At 37.8% G+C, this 18,722-nt stretch overlaps 2 protein-coding genes, 1 long non-coding RNA gene and 2 other non-coding genes across 5 annotated transcripts in view; 3 read left to right on the plus strand and 2 right to left on the minus strand.

Moving 5' to 3' along the window:
• LOC111784972 (myb family transcription factor PHL7-like) overlaps positions 1–4,462 on the minus strand; it is a 6,483-nt gene extending 2,021 nt beyond the window's left edge. Inside the window, exons 1-3 of the mRNA XM_023665474.1 lie at positions 4,086–4,462; positions 3,448–3,686; positions 244–320 (exon numbers count right to left, since the gene is read on the minus strand). Coding sequence (XP_023521242.1) covers positions 244–320; positions 3,448–3,655 — 285 coding nt within the window. The 5' untranslated portion in view covers positions 3,656–3,686; positions 4,086–4,462. The remainder of the gene's footprint in view (positions 1–243; positions 321–3,447; positions 3,687–4,085) is intronic.
• Positions 4,463–5,910: 1,448 nt separating this feature from the next.
• Positions 5,911–5,984, plus strand: TRNAI-AAU. The gene has a single exon. It is a non-coding gene; the product is annotated as a tRNA-Ile (tRNA).
• Positions 5,985–6,058: 74 nt separating this feature from the next.
• TRNAI-AAU lies at positions 6,059–6,132 on the plus strand. Its single transcript has one exon. It is a non-coding gene; the product is annotated as a tRNA-Ile (tRNA).
• Positions 6,133–6,179: 47 nt separating this feature from the next.
• On the plus strand, positions 6,180–15,480 carry LOC111784969. Its single transcript, XR_002813608.1, has 2 exons — positions 6,180–6,297; positions 15,147–15,480. It is a non-coding gene; the product is annotated as an uncharacterized LOC111784969 (long non-coding RNA).
• LOC111784968 (pleiotropic drug resistance protein 3-like) lies at positions 7,458–18,478 on the minus strand. The gene is made up of 23 exons (XM_023665471.1): positions 18,105–18,478; positions 17,895–18,018; positions 17,441–17,526; positions 17,021–17,105; positions 16,493–16,652; positions 16,116–16,192; positions 15,869–15,922; positions 15,638–15,728; positions 14,845–15,413; positions 14,444–14,757; positions 14,208–14,368; positions 13,999–14,102; positions 13,685–13,838; positions 13,479–13,610; positions 13,324–13,397; positions 12,216–12,548; positions 11,849–12,139; positions 11,504–11,587; positions 10,867–11,000; positions 10,275–10,502; positions 9,975–10,146; positions 8,583–8,837; positions 7,458–7,987 (listed from the first exon to the last, which is right to left on the minus strand). Exons 1-23 carry the CDS (start codon positions 18,455–18,457, stop codon positions 7,721–7,723), a joined length of 4,302 nt encoding a protein of 1,433 aa, XP_023521239.1. The 5' UTR covers positions 18,458–18,478; the 3' UTR covers positions 7,458–7,720.
• Positions 18,479–18,722: the final 244 nt, after the last annotated feature.

Consider the following 18,722-nt stretch of genomic DNA (forward strand, 5'->3'; position numbering starts at 1 on the left):
TTTTTTTTTTTTTTTTTTTTGGTCATAAACTGACCTTTCAATGAGAAAGAATGAAAGGAATACAAGGGCAACAAAGGACCCGACAAAAATAACGGCAAGGAGCCCAAAAGTAACTACAAAAGGATCTCTCAAATCAAACCAAGATCACAATTACAAAAGAGTTCATTAACCGAAGTCCATAACGCGGCAATCACCCTTCAAAATAGTTGCATCATAGCTGATAAATTCACTAAATGGACGTACCTGTAAATGGCTTTTGACATGGTATATGGTAAGACCAGGTACCCCCATCACTCTTAAAACGCCTTTAGGAGTTGCCCCTACAAGACAATGGGAAGGAAATATTTTGGTAAACTATTTATCACCGTTGAGTAGAAACACCAACCCTACAAAGAAAATGCATTCAAGCACAAAATTTGAAATGTGCAAATTTCCATCTTACTAAAAATAGATAAAATTGAAAACATCTTACTAATCGTACTTTCAAGTGGTCTAGCAACAGAATTTTTAGAGAGGTTGAGAGATCGGGTGGGAAGGTTTGGGACTCGCTTAGTTTCAATGCCTACTTGAGGTCTTTTATTTGTAATTACGANTTGAGAGATCGGGTGGGAAGGTTTGGGACTCGGTTAGTTTCAATGCCTACTTGAGGTCTTTTATTTGTAATTACGAGTTTGAACTTATTCTTTTGAATTATAGGCATTTTCTACAGTTAAGTTCAAACTCCTTTTGTTCGATGTGTCCTTGTGTACTTATTTTTTCAATAAAAGCACAGTTTCGTAAATAATAGTAGTAGTAATACATACATACATATATATAAAATAGTTTGTACAGAAAAGGACTGCACATGATGAGGCATGCATCATTTTTTTTTTACGACAAACAGATATTTTATTGATACGACGAGANTTGTACAGAAAAGGACTGCACATGATGAGGCATGCATCATTTTTTTTTTTTTACGACAAACAGATATTTTATTGATACGACGAGACATACAAAAAGGGGGAATACCCAAGCAACTGAGGACTACAAAACGCCCGCCAGTTCATCAGGAGATCCTTCTATAATTTGTAAAAGGACGGTAGAAACATTTACACCAACCAAGAGCACTAACAACATTCTAAAAAGATTTCAAAGGGGCGAAACTTGTTGAAGATTCTATTCTTCCTTCACCAAAGAGCCCGCAGAAAAGCTCTGATCCAGGATTACTTTCTCCTTTTTGAAAGGATGGCCAGCCAGGGAAGCATGGAGGAGAATATTGACTTTTTCATGGATGGCAGTCTGCCAGCCAAAGGAAGCATGGACCTTAAGCCAGAATTTGTTCCATTACAGAATTGAAGAGGTCCTCCTGGGATTCAGAGTTTTTCAAACACATAACGAAGCAACATGGAGAGATGGCCAAATTGGGAAGCCTCTTCTGCATAATATTTTGGATAATGTCTCTCCCCCCAAAAAATAGTTGGGGGCATATTACGTAGATACATGCAACATTTTTTATTTTACGACAAACAGATATTTTATTGATACGACGAGACATACAAAAAGGGGGAATACCCAAGCAACTGAGGACTACAAAACGCCCGCCAGTTCATCAGGAGATCCTTCTATAATTTGTAAAAGGACGGTAGAAACATTTACACCAACCAAGAGCACTAACAACATTCTAAAAAGATTTCAAAGGGGCGAAACTTGTTGAAGATTCTATTCTTCCTTCACCAAAGAGCCCGCAGAAAAGCTCTGATCCAGGATTACTTTCTCCTTTTTGAAAGGATGGCCAGCCAGGGAAGCATGGAGGAGAATATTGACTTTTTCATGGATGGCAGTCTGCCAGCCAAAGGAAGCATGGACCTTAAGCCAGAATTTGTTCCATTACAGAATTGAAGAGGTCCTCCTGGGATTCAGAGTTTTTCAAACACATAACGAAGCAACATGGAGAGATGGCCAAATTGGGAAGCCTCTTCTGCATAATATTTTGGATAATGTCTCTCCCCCCAAAAAATAGTTGGGGGCATATTACGTAGATACATGCAACATTTTTTGGGGGGGCACAAAACAGAAAAAGGAAAAACACCCTTCAATTCATATAGTTTTGAGATTGTTGTGGTCACGACCTTGCTCGAAGAGGATCTGTTCAACAGGTTGTACAATTGTGTCCTCAAGTTCTAAAGATTGCTTTCTGTCTGCCCACTATAGTTCCCAAACGGACATTTTAAACCCTACAATAAACAGTTGCTTTGTCTTGGAGCACTTTGACTATTAGTTGACTATATATAAAGTGGACTGGGTGTATAATCTGACGTGGAAATATTAATATTATTTATATACGCACAGCTTATATCCCACCCTCCTTGCTCTCCTCTCTCTCTTTATATACCACCCTTTTCTCACCCTACGCAACTTCTCTTTCTCTCTATTTAATACCACCGGCTTCTCTCTCTTTTTGAGAGTTCTTCTCTATCTCTCCTCTCTATTCAATATCACCCGTTTCTCTCTTGGAAACTTCTCTCCCTCCCTCATTTCTCCCCCTCCCTCATTTCTCCCCCACATGCTTTCTCTCTTATTTGCCCATTTTGGTAGCTTGGAGCAAGATGAACCTACCCGTTCTCTCATGAAGTTTGGCATTGGCAACCTTCTCAACAAGATTTCCCTCCTGCAAAGTAGGCGGCTTTGGAGACTTGCTATGAAAAGATGCCATTTTGGAGAAGTGCGGTGGCTGCTAAATGTGGAATCCTCAAGGTGAGGGTAATTAATGATCCTCTAAAATACCACCAGGGGATTGTGAAGGGACATTCTCAAACTAAATTATTTCATGGCTTCAAGAGTCACATCATTTAGGAATAGTTGCAATACCAAATTTTAGGAAGACCAGTTGAAGGGTAATGGTTCTCTCTCAAATATTTTCACTTGACTTTATACTTTGTTCAAAATCGAGAAAACAACCATGTCTAAAACTCCTCAAATACTAATAATACTTAATAATAACTGACCTATGAGAATGCTTTTCAACCCCCTGGGGATCTTAGTAATATGAGAATGAAGAATTCAATCCTTTGTTTTTCTAATTCATGATTTTTTTGGCTCTTACAAACCCAAAAGTATAGGCATATACGAGTGTGCTGACCCGTTAGCACGCATCATGGGTCCCTCGACATAGGACCAAAGAACCACATTCAAGACTATATGTACATCAACTCCACCTTATAGACACTTTCGTTGAGATAGTCAAACTTATGGCATGATCTTTAACCCTTCCATACTTTTCTATTACACTACTTCATTTGAAACCCCATGAACTCGTTAAGAAATAAATACATATAACCACATTTAACCAACCTAATACTGGGAAGAAATTGATGCATGGCTTCATAAAAAAATTCCCCTGTTCTAATCCTGAAAATTAATATGAAAGCAAATGCATAATAACATTACTTTAAAGAAAATACCCACTATCTGGTCCACCGAGCTGTGTGATGGCGTCGACAAATCGGTCATGAAGATCTGATGTCCATCGCAAGCGTTGTTTTCCGCCTCCTCCAGGTGGCATTGAACTTTTGGCTGAAGATCCACCAAGAACCGCAACACTCGCACCTTGTTCAGCACCTTGAGATTTGTGTGGCACTAAGCTCGCAGTTGAAAATTTCTTAGCATGATACATGATGAGGACAGATACAGCTTGGAGAACCTTTCTGCGAAAAATTACATTATATTTCAGCAACTTCATAGAGGAAAAAAAAAACAAGATGGGATTTTAACAAGGCAGCTGATCAACACTCCAAGAACTAATCAAGTAGAACCCATCTCTAAAATTCAGGACAAAGTTATTATTCTATGTATGTTAAGACATAACACGTAATTGAATTTTAAGTCACAAATAACGCTCCAAATCGTATAGCAACAAAAATTGGGAATATATGATCCATGCACTTAAAAAACCGTTTTTCAGCTTCCATGGAATAACATATCATTGAAGTAAACAATACTACGTAAGCAAAAAATACAAGTTCCAGATAATCCGAGCATAATTAAGAATCAAAAATTAAAGCCAGCTACAAAAGAACCTACAAAGTTAAATAACTAGGCTTCACCTGGAAGGGACTCAGAAGGCCGATGACGGAGGATGAATTAACTTCAGAATCGTCATCTCGGAAATCAACAAAATCTCCAAAATTTAGAGGCAAGAGAAACGCAGTTGATAGTGAATTTCAGAGGTCTCGGAAGTGATCAAATGGTTGGAGTAGAAGTGTGGGACGGCGGCGGCGACGGTGGTTGCGGGACACTGCGGCGGATATGCAGTCTCCGATGGATCAAAATGGAATTGGAATTTGTCTGTTCTAGGGTTTCAGAAAGGAAGAGAAGAGCGTATAAAAATTCTGATTTCGGCAAGATGGTTCGTCAGAACCAGACGAACATTTTTCTCTCTCTTCTTCTTTTCTTGTTTTTGTTTGTTTTTTAATTTCTTTTTTTTTTTATTTAATTAAATACGAAAACAATAAATAAATAAGAGACGGAGTTTTAGTTGTGCAGCGGATAGATCGCGTGCAGAGGACGGCGATATTTATACGATCTTTCGGGTCACCGCGTCGGCCCACCACGTAACCCGACCCGACTATATAAATGTCCTCTCTCTCCCCCAAATTACAAATTTAGCATCTAAATTTGTAACTAATTAAATAAAAATCTTATTAATTCGCACAAACATTATTAAATCTTAGTTTGAGTTTATGGTCGAGATATCCCGCCTCTTTAAATCGGACTATCGTACTTAAAGGTACGAAAACATGGGGAACGAACAGGATTAGATACCCTAGTAGTCCATTTCGTAAACGATGAGTGCTCGTCCTTGGTCTACGCAGATCAGAGCCCAGCTAACGCATGAAACACTCCGCTTGGGGAGTAGGTCGCAAGACCAAAACTTAAAGAAATTGACGGGGGGCTCCGCTCATCAGGCTTTTATGGAAAAATTTCCACTTACTATTTCTCTTAATATCCTCTCTTTGTCACATAATGAGAGTGTACAAAAGATCTCATAGGCTCGTTCAAATAGGTTGCTATACCTTACCTTTTGATTTGACTCAACTCTAATAGTCACTAGACTTACTACAGTAGTCCGTTCGACTGTTCAATAAACTTCAAGTTTGGACATAACTTAACTATAATAGTCACTCGACTCACTGTAGTAGTCCGTTCAGATGCTCGATAAACCTCAAATTTAGATTCAACTCGATTCTATAGTCACCAGACGCATTATAGTAGTTTGTTCAGCTACTTCTCGACAAACCTCAAGTTTGTTACTATGTATTTAGGTTAACTTTTTGTAAAATTTTATTAACAAAAATTTTAAACTCAAGTTTTTTTATTTTTTTATATTTTATTTTATTTATTTAAGAGTATGAATTATATTTTTTTGAATATTTTAAAATTTAAAAGGTATTTTTTAAAACCTCTTCAAAATAAAAGATATTATTGAAGCTTTTTATACGAGATAAATTTAATTATTTTAATACTTTAATTCGTCTAAATTGAAAAGTATATGAAATTAGGTGAGATATATTTATTCTTAAATATAAAATTAAAATGTCTATTCTAATTGATTTATAGAATAAGTTGGTATTTTGTGTAATAGTTAAGTTATTGGTTATATTAAAGTTAGTCGAGAAATTGGTCTAAAAAAAGTTAAATAAAAATAAATGTTATGGTTTCAAAATTATTATTTTTGGTTTAGTTTTTAAAGTCTTTGATTTAACTTAGAAATTGAAAATTTAAGATAAATTTCAAATTTCTGTCTTGATCTTCAAAATTATAAATTGTTTATTGATTATTTAAAAATCATCCGTTTCTATCGTTTAATTGAAAATATCGTCGAAATAATAAATTATGTTATTTAAATAAATATAATTAACCTTTCAACGTGGCCTATTAGCTCAGTTGGTTAGAGCGTCGTGCTAATAACGCGAAGGTCGCAGGTTCGAAGCCTGCATGGGCCATTTTTTTCTATTTATTCAAAGAAAAAGAGATATATTTTAAGATGAATTATATAAGCTCGCACGATTGAGAACATGGCCTATTAGCTCAGTTGGTTAGAGCGTCGTGCTAATAACGCGAAGGTCGCAGGTTCGAAACCTGCATGGGCCATTATCGTTTTCTTATATTTATTTTATTTTATTTTTCGATTCTCAGATATTCGGACTCTCTCTTACATTTTTATTCCTTCTTTAGCCTCCTCCTATCAAGATTCGACGCACCATTGATATCACCAGGGAGGTTGATGAGACTGTTTGCAAACCTAATGACGAAGAGGTACTTCTTCCTCCTCATCTTCTTCTTCATCTTAATCTTTATTATACGAAATTTTTGTAGCTTTTGTTTAAGTATATATGTTTTTACTTTATAGTTCTTTTCATCTACAGTTCATACTCGTAATGTTTCCAGTTTTGATTCTCTGCAACTATTTTCTGGAAATGATGCTGATGAATTTATCTCCATCTTAGAGCGCATCACTTCGTCAAAAGTTCTAATTACAACTTCTCGTTTTGATTCTACCGTAGGATTATTAGTACTAGTTTATGGAAACTGACCTAAAGCATTCATACTTGGTTAGACTTGATACCTTATGTAGTTATACTTAGATCTGCTGCCTGTATGTGACTTACTGTTAGCAGATTGGACCTGCTTGTTGCTTTCAGTGATACCTAATGTACATTACTACAACAGAGAAACTAACGATTTGATTCGAAGAAGTTTAGTGTAACGGCCTACTAGCAGATATTGTCCTCTTTCGGCCTTTTCCTCAAGGTTTTTAGAATGCGTCTGCTAGTAGATATTGTCTACTACTTATGTGAGATCTCACAATTCACCCCCTTCAGGCCCTAGTGTACTTGATGACACACTGCTTGGTGTCCACCCCCTTTGGGACTCAACGTCCTCGTTGGCACACCGCTTGGTGTCCACTCCCTTCGTGGCTCAGCGTCCTCTCTGGCACATTGCTTGGTGTCTGACTTTGATACCATTTGTAACGGCCCAAACCCACTGCTAGTAGATATTGTTCTCCTTGGGCTTTCCCTTTTGGGTTGCCACTCAAGGTTTTTAAAAGTGTCTGCTAGAGAGAGATTTCCTCACTCTTATAAAGAATGTTTCGTTCCCTTCTCCGACCAATGTGGGATCTCACAATCCACCCCCTTCGGGGCCCAATGTCATCGATGACACACTGCCTAGTGTCCACCTCCTTAGGGGCTCAGCATCCTCGTTGGCGCACCACCTGGTGTCCACCCCCTTCGTGGCTCAGTATCCTCGCTGGCACACTGCTCAGTGTCTGGCTCTGATATCATTTGTAACGGCTCAAGCCCACCGCTAGCAAATATTGTTCTCTTTGGATTTTTCCTTTTGAGTTTCTCCTCAAGGTTTTTAAAACGTGTATGCTAGGGAGAGTTTTTCACACCCTTATATAAAGGATGTTTCATTCCTCACTTAGAGACTAAAAGACTAAAATCGTGTTGCTGTTGTTTAGTAGCAGGATGTTACTCTAATTTAGAGACTAAAACCTTTATGGGTTGGGATAATAACCGAATAATACTCGAATTACTCACTTTAATTATGTTCGTTCCTTTCATCTCAAAGTAGGTTCAGATTGTCCCGTGCATTATAGGGACTAAATTTGTAATTTAACCCCAAAACTCCAAAACTTATTATCTACAAAGGAAAGCAAGGAAGAAATTGGTTTTGCTTACCTTCTCTGGAAGTTCAAATTTCCAATACAAAATCCAAAAAGAAAAGCAAAAAGAAGAGGGAAGAGAATGAGAATGAATCCCACAAGGGGAAGTTGACTGTGGTGAAAGCCAAAGTAATCTCTTAAGAAAGCTGATACTGTTGTCTTTTCTTGAAACCCCATCAGTGTCTTGTCTATATCTCCATATTGTGATGTTAGTAAGCTATTCAAAGTCCATGATGTTGGGCTCATGTAATACAACCATGTCCACCACTTTGGGATTTGCTGCATAAAAACAGAGAAACTTTTATTTACTGAAAAACCGAGCTCAAAAAACCGAGCTTTCATGGAGATGATAGAAAAGGAAGCTAGATCCTAACTAATGCTCGTTATATAACAGCTCAAGCCCACCACTAGCAAATATTGTCCTCTTTGGGCTTTCCCTTTCAGGCTTCCATTCAAAGTTTTTAAAACGCGTCTCCTAGGGAGAGGTTTCCACATCCTTATAAAGAATGTTTCGTTCCTCTCTCCAATCGATGTGGGATCTCACAATCCACCCCATTCGGGGCCCAACGTCCTCGCTGGTACTCCTCCTCTCCAATCGATGTGAGATCTCACATGTTATCTCTATGAATAACCTTACTAACCATTTCATTTCGGTCGTTACTTCTTCAACCTTTTCCTTTTTATTCATCATGTCCAACCCGCTAAGATGCTTGTTGGACCATATCGAACACTTATTAGCGTAGTGGATATGTTTTACACTAGTTGTGAGACACGTATCAAACACTTGTTAAGTATGCTAAACAGACACATGATAATATAGTCTTTGTTGTGTCCGAGGCAAAATAAAGAGCATCAAGGAGGAGCCATGGCTTACCGGATGGGGAATAAGAAAGCCAGAAAAGAGATTGAACATAGTGTAGAAGGCAGACGACAAGATGTTAGCAATTTGGAAGTTTGGTGTGATGGAGACAAGCAGCATCCCAAGATAGTTGAAGTAGAGAAGTGCACATAATATTGAGTAGAAACACCAAAACACTTTGGATGCTGAGCCATAGAATCCAATCATGGGGTAAGTGACAATAACATAGGTAGCTGCTTGTACTAACAAGTAAGGAACCTCCACAAGCACCTGCAAAGTTAGACAAAGTTTTGAAATTTGATAACTTTTTATAGAACTTCACAATATATAGAGCTTAAAATCTCAGTGAACTGGCTTATGTGTTCACATATTAGCTACAAACATAGATAAAACGTTAAGAAAAATGGAATTTTAGTGGTCTAGAGTTGTGGGGGAAGCCACTTTCTTTGCTACTTCGTGGAATATTTATGTGAGATCCCACATCAGTTGGGGTGGAGAATGAATCATTCTTTATAAAGGTGTGGAAACCTCTTCCTAGCAGATGCGTTTTAAAAACTTTGAGGGGAAGTTCGAAAGGGAAAGCCTAAAGAGGACAATATCTGCTAGCGGTGGGCTTGAGCTGTTACAAATGGTATAAGAGCTAGACATCGGGCGATGTGCCAACGAGGAGGTTGAGCCCTGAAGGGGGTGGACATGAGGCGGTGTGCCAGCAAGGACACTGGGCCTCAACTAGGGTGGATTGGGGGGTCCAACATCGATTGGAGAAGGTAACGAGTGCTAGCGAGGACGGTGGTTCCGAAGGGGGTGGATTGTGAGATTCCATGTCGGTTGGAGAGGAGAGCGAAACATTCTTTATAAGGGTGTGGAAACATCTTCCTAGCAGACGTGTTTTAAAAACTTTGAGGGGAAGTTCGAAAGGGAAAGCCCAAAGAGGACAATATCTGCTAGCGGTGGGCTTGAGCTGTTACAAATGGTATAAGAGCTAAACATCGGGCGATGTGCCAACGAGAAGGCTGAGTCTGAAGGGGGTGGACATGAGGCGGTGTGCTAGCAAGGATGCTGGGTCTCGAAGAAGGGTGGATTGGGGGGTCCCACATCGATTGGAGAAGGTAACGAGTGCCAGCGAGGACGGTGGCTCTGAAGGGGGTGGATTGTGAGATTCCACGTTGGTTGGAGAGGAGAACGAAACATTCTTTATAAGGGTGTGGAAACCTCTCCCTAGCAGACGTGTATTAAAAGCCTTGAGGGAAAGCTCAAAAGGGAGAGCTCAAAGAAGACAATGTCAGCTAACGGCTTCGATAATGGTTTTGGTCTCGTTTGACGATGGAAGGGAATAAACTTATAATTTAAGCTAAAAGCAAGATCATTAAGATCAAAAGGGTTGAACAAGTTAAGATGAAAATGTACCTGCGCAAGTGAATAAGCCCATGAAGAATACATCCCAGCAAACCTTTCTCTGTACATCACAGTTCTCTCCATTGATACATAAGGAAGGACTGATGAGCAATTGTCAATGCCAAGGAAGATTACAGCAGTGTACATCGAACCGAAAATATTGAACAAGTTCTGCTGGTTTTCTCTTCAAACAAAGACATAAACACAGCACAAAGTTGGCTCATTCTTATCAGTCTCCTAACACTTTGACAACTGAAATGGATTGGAAAATGGCACCAAAAGCTTTCACATTCAATGCATAAAAATACTCACAGCTCTTTTCCTTGCTTCCAGAATAGTGCCCCAAACATCAAAGACGATGCAAGTGTATGCATCAAACGGATCAAGTTATAAGAAGGACTCCTCCAGTATGACAAGTTTTGTTTCCAAAGACAAGCCTTCAACTGTCCGACGAAGCCTTGCGAAAAGACCTTCGAAAAGCGCAAATCGCTCGAACCAGGAGGCGGACTGCTCAACTGATCCACAAGCTCTTTGTTAGTCCTGCAAAACATATCATGGAAAAGTATGTTTGTGAGATCCCACATTGGTTGGGGAGGAGAACGAAACATCCTTTATAAGGATGTGAAAACCTTTTCCCGGCAGACACTTTTTAAAGAGGACAATATTTGCTAGTGGTGGGCTTGGGCCCCTATAATGTTTTATGTCTTTCACTATTCTTTTCAGTAGATAATAAAATAGTTACGTCATCGATATTGTGACGTGCGAACAATAGATTCCAACTAAACTTCAAAAGTTTTGACAAAGTTTTCCCTGAAACTTGCACTCCCAAAACATTTACTTCAAACTCGCTCACTATTTGGAGTCGAAATTGAAACAAAAAACAAAGTTATAGAGCGTTACTCACTCATAGAGAGTCGAGTTCTTGTATACTTGAGCAAAATCTAGGCCAAGTTCAGATTCTGCTGAGGGAGAGGTAACCTCTAGCATCCATGTTGCAGGATTGTAGTTTTCTCTGATCTTTGAAACCCCAGGAACATGCTGTGCGTGTAATAGAAACAATGAGAAGGGAACATATGGTCACAAGCAGCATTGCTAGTAGCACAGCAAGCTTACCTCAAAGTATTCTATAAGCCTTCTTGAACGTTGTCCGAGTGGTCCGCAGTAGATCATGCGACCACCAGTTTTCAAAAGAATCATCTGCACAGAAAGGTGTGAAGCTGTTAAGAATTGTTGGGAGAGAGTCCCACATTGGCTAATTTAGAGAATGATTATGAGTTTGTAAGTAAAGGATACATCTCCATTGGTATGAGGCCTTTCAGAGAAGCCCAAAGCAAAGCTATGAGAGCTTATGCTCAAAGTTGACAATATCAGACCATTGTGGAGAGTTGTGATTCCTAGCAGAAGCTGCCTTAGAAAATGGATAGTTCTANGTAGTTTTCTCTGATCTTTGAAACCCCAGGAACATGCTGTGCGTGTAATAGAAACAATGAGAAGAGAAGATATGGTCACAAGCAGCATTGCTAGTAGCACAGCAGTCTTACCTCAAAGTATTCTATAAGCCTTCTTGAACGTTGTCCGAGTGGTCCGCAGTAGATCATGCGACCACCAGTTTTCAAAAGAATCATCTGCACAGTAAGGTGTGAAGCTGTTGAGAATTGTTGGGGGAGAGTCCCACCTTGGCTAATTTAGGGAATGATTATGAGTTTATAAGTAAGGAATACATCTCTATTGGTACGAGGCCTTTCGGAGAAGCCCAAAGAAAAGCTATGAGAGCTTATGCTCAAAGTGGACAATACCAGACCACCGTAGAGAGTTGTGATTTCTAGCAGAAGCTGCCTTAGAAAATGGATAGTTCTATAGAGAAAAAGCATTTGAAAGATTTTTACCTCATCAAACGATTCAAAGATGTCGATACTCGGCTGGTGGATGGTACAAACTATTGTTCTTCCTGTATCAACCACATTCTTAACCGCTCGCATGACAATGGCAGCTGCTCTTGCATCCAAACCAGTGGTAGGCTCATCCATGAAGATGATAGAGGGATTGGAAACAAGCTCCACAGCTATGGTTAACCGTTTACGCTGCTCGGTCGATAAACCACTAACACCAGGTCTGCCGACCAACATGTCTTTTATGCCATCAAGTTCAATGGTCTCAAGGACTTCATTCACAAATTGCTGTGAAACAAGAAACTAATATCAACATTAGATATCACATGTAAGTTTTAGCTAACGAGGGGGAACTATACGATACCGCTTTTGTTTCCGAGTCGATATCAGATGCTAAACGGAGCGAAGCAGAGAAGATCAGTGATTCTTCCACTGTTATTTGAGGAGAATGTATATCAGTTTGTTCACAGTAACCAGATATCCGAGCAAATGTCTTTTGAACTTTAGGAAAGCCACCAATTTTGATATCTCCTTCGATGTATCCGTATGTTTTTCTTCCTGCAAGAACATCAAGCAGAGTTGTCTTCCCAGCTCCACTTACACCCATCAATGCCGTGAGGACACCAGGCCTTAAAGCCCCTGTTAGATCTGAAAGGAGTTGGAGTTTCTTCTGGGTAAAACCCCGTTCTCTCATTTCCTTGAATCAAAATAAAACAAAAAGTTAGTACTTTAACCATGAAAACGGAGTGAGTGGAGAAGGGGAGAGAGCAAGGAGAGATTTCTATTCTTTAGCTAACAAGGCGGGGGACGAGGATTATGTAACGGCCCAAGCCTACCACTAGCAGATATTGTCTTTTTTAGGTTTTCCCTTTCGGGCTTCCTCTAAAGGTTTTTAAAACGTGTCTGCTAGGGAGAAGTTTCCACACCCTTATAAAGAATGTTTCGTTCTCCTCCTCAACCAATGTGGGATCTCATAATCCACCCCCCTTTGGGGCCAGCGTCCTCACTGACACTTGTTCCCTTCTCCAATCGATGTGGGACTCCCCAATCCAGCCCCTTTGAGGCCTAGCTCCTTGTTGGTTCACCGCCTTGTGTACACCCCCCTCCTCGCTGACATATCGCCCGGTGTCTGGCTTTGATACCATCTGTTAAGGAGAGGTTTCCACACCCTTATAAAGAATGTTTTGTTCTTCTCCCCAACCGATGTGGGATCTCACAATATTATATCCCCATTCTTGTCTCCGCCCTCACCTCTGCCCAAGTTCCAATCCCGCCTCATGAAACTAAGTGAAAATTTTCTCAAGGATAGGGATTGAAACTGGAGGTGGGGATGGGGACGAGAAAAGCTTCCCCATCCCTATCCCTGCCCCTACCCCGTGAACATCTCTATCTAAAACCAACATCACAATTTTGATAGGCCGAAAACAATCTCACAAACAAGCTAATTTGGTTAAGAGTTTGAAGAGTATTACCAATGGCATGTCCACATGATACTGCAAATCTCGAAACACTACTGTCAAAGGTGTGAAAGGCAAAGCTATTCTTCCTGTTTTTTGAAGCAACCGGATCATGAAAAACATATCAAAACAGAAGAACATCAATAAACCCAATCACAATGATAAGTGACCTTTTCTGGATTCTATGTTGGTCTTAGGAGAAGATGCTTTTTCCACAGAACTAGCACTGTCATTGCCTTCTTCACTGCTCTTTGTTTGCAAGAGCTTTTCGTGTGAGATAATCGCACGAGACGACCCGGGAGCTAAATGTAAAATAGACTTGTTAATCAAAGACTTATTCACAAAAATTTAGAGACCAAACTTGTAATAGACTTACGCTCGAGGAAAGTTAGAGCCAAGACAAATCCAGTATTGAAAACGAGTGTAAACCCGAACAAGGCTGCAAGTGAAATCCAATACAAGTATTGATGATAATCGAGTCCTCGACTTCGAAGCACTTCGTAACCTATTGTAGTGTTTGTCGCTTGTACCTACAAAAGTTGGAGCACAAAACAATCATACTTAGAGACTCGAATCTCTGACCTCATGGTAGAAAATACACATCTCGATCAGTCAAGCTAGGCTCTAAGTTGTCGATTGATTCGTATCTTATGTAATCATAGAAATGAGTGTCGAACACAAGTTTTATACCTTTTGCCACCTCGGAGCAAGAAACTCATTGACAGAAAGGCCAATTTCTCCATAACTAATAGGCGAAACCCAAAAAGCCCATCCCAACCAAGCAGGCATGGAAGCTGCAAAACTCGAACACCGAACACCGAACACCGTCATTTTCTTCTCAATTAATATTGATAATTCACTCGCTCGGTCTTTTAAACGAGAGTGATTGAAAAACTTACAATGCGAGATGATGAAGCCACCAAACAACAAGACTAACAATATTGCAAAACCCCCTACTGTCATGGAAGCTACTTGGGTTTGGAAGATTGAGGCTATCAGCCGATACATAGATAATGATGTTAAGTGCACCGCAAACAGAAGAACAGCTTGTTTAAGGAACCTATCAAACAGAACATTCACAGCTTATAAACACTAAAACAAAGCTAAAACTTCAAGTTTTTGGATCAAAACTGACCTACTGAGCTGAGGAGTGAAGCCAATGACATAATAAGTAAGACATGTCCATACTAATGATTCCACAAGTGAAAGAGGGATCTTCAAAATGGCTGTGGGAATTGCATAGGCCCATGCTTGATAGAAGTAGAATTGCTTTTGTTTATAGAAAACTTCCAATCTTTGAATGGTCATAGCCAACTCTGGAATCCCATCAACAAGTAGTAAAATAAGTGCATAAAACAAGGCTCCCATGTAGTAGTTAGCATGCTCGAGATCGACTTTCATTCGTGTTCGGAGAAACACCGTCATTGTGACCAAACCAATGATAAAAAGCTGCTCGAGTCAAACATATAGACACAAACTTCAAAGCTTAGCGATTACGTTCATCGTTCAACCAATATTAAGTTAGAACATGCTAACCTGAGCCGTTTTGAAGACGTAAACAAATGAATTTCGTCTCATGAGGAGGAGTTCCCTTGATGCACAAGCTTTAAACACTTGCCATTTAGAAACACTGTCAGTATCCAACATGGAGACATCATCATCATCCAAATGGCTTTTCGAGACATCCTCTTCTTCGAGCTTCCTCGACGACTCGAACTTTGTACGAAATGCATCGACGGAGATATATGTGTAAGGAATGTCGTTACAGTACCAAAACTGTGGCTGATCCTTTCTGGAAATGACCTCTTGAAGAAAATCTGCTACCCCTTTTCTCTCAGGGCACTTGAAACCACAATCCTCAAAGAATTCAAGAACTCGATCACGAGGACCATGATATATGATCTTCTTTTGAGCCATCAAGATTATGTCGTCGAAGAGATCGAAGGTTTCGGGAGCTGGCTGAAGAAGGGAGACAAGTATTGTAGCATCTGTAAAACGAGCTAGATTTTGCAGACAAGAAACGATTTGAAATGCTGTGGAACTGTCCAATCCATTTGTTATTTCATCCATGAACAAAGCTCTGTGTGGACCAACCATCATTTCTCCTGCATGTTTTTATTTTATTTTAGTTTATTTCAATCCAATCAACTTCTAAAACATGTTCGGTTTTCATTTCAGGTCACCACCGTATATCTCGGTCATAATTTTCGTTCATGTCACAATTCTGTTCAACGTTCTATCAAATTTCTACACTCCGAAAGTAGTTTTGAAATATTATTGCAAGTTTTGAAAGAACTCGAGTATTTCGAAAGCTAATTATCAAGATTACCGGTCGTTAATCTCTTCTTTTGGCCACCTGAAATGCCTCTTCTCATAGCATCCCCTACCAGTGTTTCAGCACAAATATCAAGCCCAAGAATCTGCAACATCGATGGGTAAATTTGGGTAACATTGGGTAAAATTAACATTCTTTTTTTACCATTTACTCAAATTTAACGTTTAAATTCAATAAATAAAAAAAAAACATTAAAAAATGGAAATTGGATAAAAGAGAACAGACCTTGAGTATGTAATCAGTTTGAAGACTTTGTCTTAGTCCTTCAACAGAAGTGGCCTATTTAATTTTAATACATAAAATTAAAAAATTAAAAAATTAAAAAATTAAAAATTAAATAAAATAAAAATTTACCTTCATGTAAATATCAACATCAGGATCTGGAATAATTCCTTGTTCCTTCTCCCTTTTACAAACCTCCTTCNATAAAAAAATAAAAAAATAAAAAATAAAAATAAAAATAAAAATGTACCTTCATGTAAATATCAACATCAGGATCTGGAATAATTCCTTGTTCCTTCTCCCTTTTACAAACCTCCTTCATCATATCTTCACAGTAAAAAACCAAACAATCCCACACAAAATGGGTTTTTACTGATACTTTTATAATTTTATAACCGAGAATATAACATATTTAATTTAATTGATTTTTTTTTATTTTATTATCAAACACTAAATAAAGATGATTTATTCCGGGGAATCCGAACCCCACGAAATAATTTACTGGGAAGTTTCGTGTTGAGAATGAAATGTGGAGCGAAGATAGAGACTAAAATGTCATTTAGTACGAGACTAAATTTATAACTTAACAAAGTTTCATTTATACATTAAAAAAATTGGTAAACCCACCTGCTCGACTTCCGACACCTTGACACCGAGCTGAAAAATCAAGGGTTTCCCTCACCGTCATCTCGGGAATGTGTAGATCATATTGGCTTATATATGCACTTATTTTTTGGGGGACAAACTCTTGAACTTTGTGCCCATTGTAACAAATTTCTCCTGTCATCTTTTTCGGTGAAAATAAGATTAGTAAACAACTAGATTTTTCAAATTATACCATTAAGCTCTTAAATAAATAAAATAAAAATTAAAAATTAAAAAAAAAAAAAAAAACATGTTAACTACCTCGGAACTATACAATTATTACAATCAAACATTTAGAATTACAAATTTGATCAGTCTGGGTTGGTTGGGCGCATGCATGACAAAACCGACCCCAGTCGGTCAGTTAGCGGGCCAAAAAAGGCTAAGTCTTCTACCTCGATGATTCATAGTTGATTCGTACATTTTGCAATATTTTAGATTTTAATTGTAACAATCTCATGAAATTAAAAGTTGAATTAAAGTTTTGCATTAAAGAAAAAAAAAGGATACCTTGAGAGATTTGTGAAGATTTCCCGACAGGGCTTTTAGTAGTGTGGTCTTACCGCATCCTGGGGGCCCAAGCAGCAGAGTTAACCTGAATCAAACTCATTCCTTTAACCATGGTTTAAAAATTCCATCAACTCTGGTTCAAATAAATAAAAATTTTATATATTAGATGACGTTGAATCGAATAAATTCAAATTTATTATTAATTTTTAAATATATATTTTTACTTACGATATAATTAAATATACATTTATTTAATTTCATAATCATTTTTTTATTATTTATTCTTCAACAACTCTCTTCAATAATTTTTATTTTTTTTATTTTTATGATTTATACATTAGTCCTTAAATTAAAATAAATAAATAAATAAGTGAGGTGAATATTTAAAAAAGAAAAAAAGAAAAAAGAAAAAAGAAATACCTTCCAGGCTTTATGACACCACTAACATCCTCAATTATATTAACTTTAGCTCCACGGGATTTTCCACCACAAAAATTAATAATACCCTAACAAAATAAAAAAATAAAAAATTAAGAAATTCTAGAAAAATATTTAAAATGATCCAATAATCATTTCATATTTTGTTAGACGAATTAAAAAAATATTTAAATTCTCATTTATACTTAATTAATTCCCAAAAAAAAACATCCATTTATTACGTCATAATATTCATTTAAAGACAAATTTTAAAAGAATAAGATTCTAAAAAAAAAAAAAAAAAAANATTAATTAGGTAAACTAAAAATTTAATTACAAGAAAATAATAAAATTAAAATTAAAATTAAAATATAGCATTTATTTATCTTTTTTAATTCAAATTTCTCTATATTTTTTTCCATTAAATAATAATAAAAAAAATTAAAAAAATGCTTACAAAAATATTGGTTTGAAGCGAATTCCAAAGCGTGGGAAGAGCTTTGCCTCGAACAATCTCACACTTAGCTTCAATATTCACATTTTTATATTCCACTTCTACCCTTGGGAATTTCTCACCAACCCTTCAATTAAAATTTAATTTAATTTAATTTAATTTTGTAAATTATATTTAATATAATTAAAATGAAAATTACCAAAAAGGGCTTACTTGTGGATTCTCTCCTTCACTTTTCTCAAAAGCTTGAGATTATCATTCTCAATGTGGTTGATGAGGTTTTGAATGAAGAGATGACGCTCTTCGTCTCCAAGCTTAGTAACATCGACCACGACTCTTCTCTCCGCTTCTCCCCGAGCGTCGTCGAACAATGACAATCTCAGTCGTTCGAACGTTGGTAACCTCTCGATCGACGTCCAAAGAGAAACATCTTTAATATCACCGTCATCGTCGTCCTCCATGGCCACCGAGCGCCTCCCGAAACTCGAACTAAAGCTTCTTCTTCTTCTTCCTATTTCCCCCACCTCAATCATTCTCCCTCCCTCCTCCTTTGTTTTTGGGTTCATTCTAGAGAGAGAGAAAAAAGAGAGAGAGAAACTCAAATAATGCAATATTTTCCACTTTATATATATATATATATATATAACTCAACATGTAATATTATAGTAAAAAGGGCATGTTAGAACATGTGGCTTTTAGCTTAATTTAAAGCTCAATATATATTTTAATCCATACCCGTTAGAATCTCGGTTGACGTATCAACAAATTCGAGGGTTCAACTTTCGATGTTAAGGATTAATCGATACTTATAAACATGTACACGAGTTGGGT

The sequence above is a fragment of the Cucurbita pepo genome, unplaced genomic scaffold (assembly GCF_002806865.2).
Source record: "Cucurbita pepo subsp. pepo cultivar mu-cu-16 unplaced genomic scaffold, ASM280686v2 Cp4.1_scaffold000316, whole genome shotgun sequence".
Classification (NCBI taxonomy): Eukaryota; Viridiplantae; Streptophyta; class Magnoliopsida; order Cucurbitales; family Cucurbitaceae; genus Cucurbita; species Cucurbita pepo.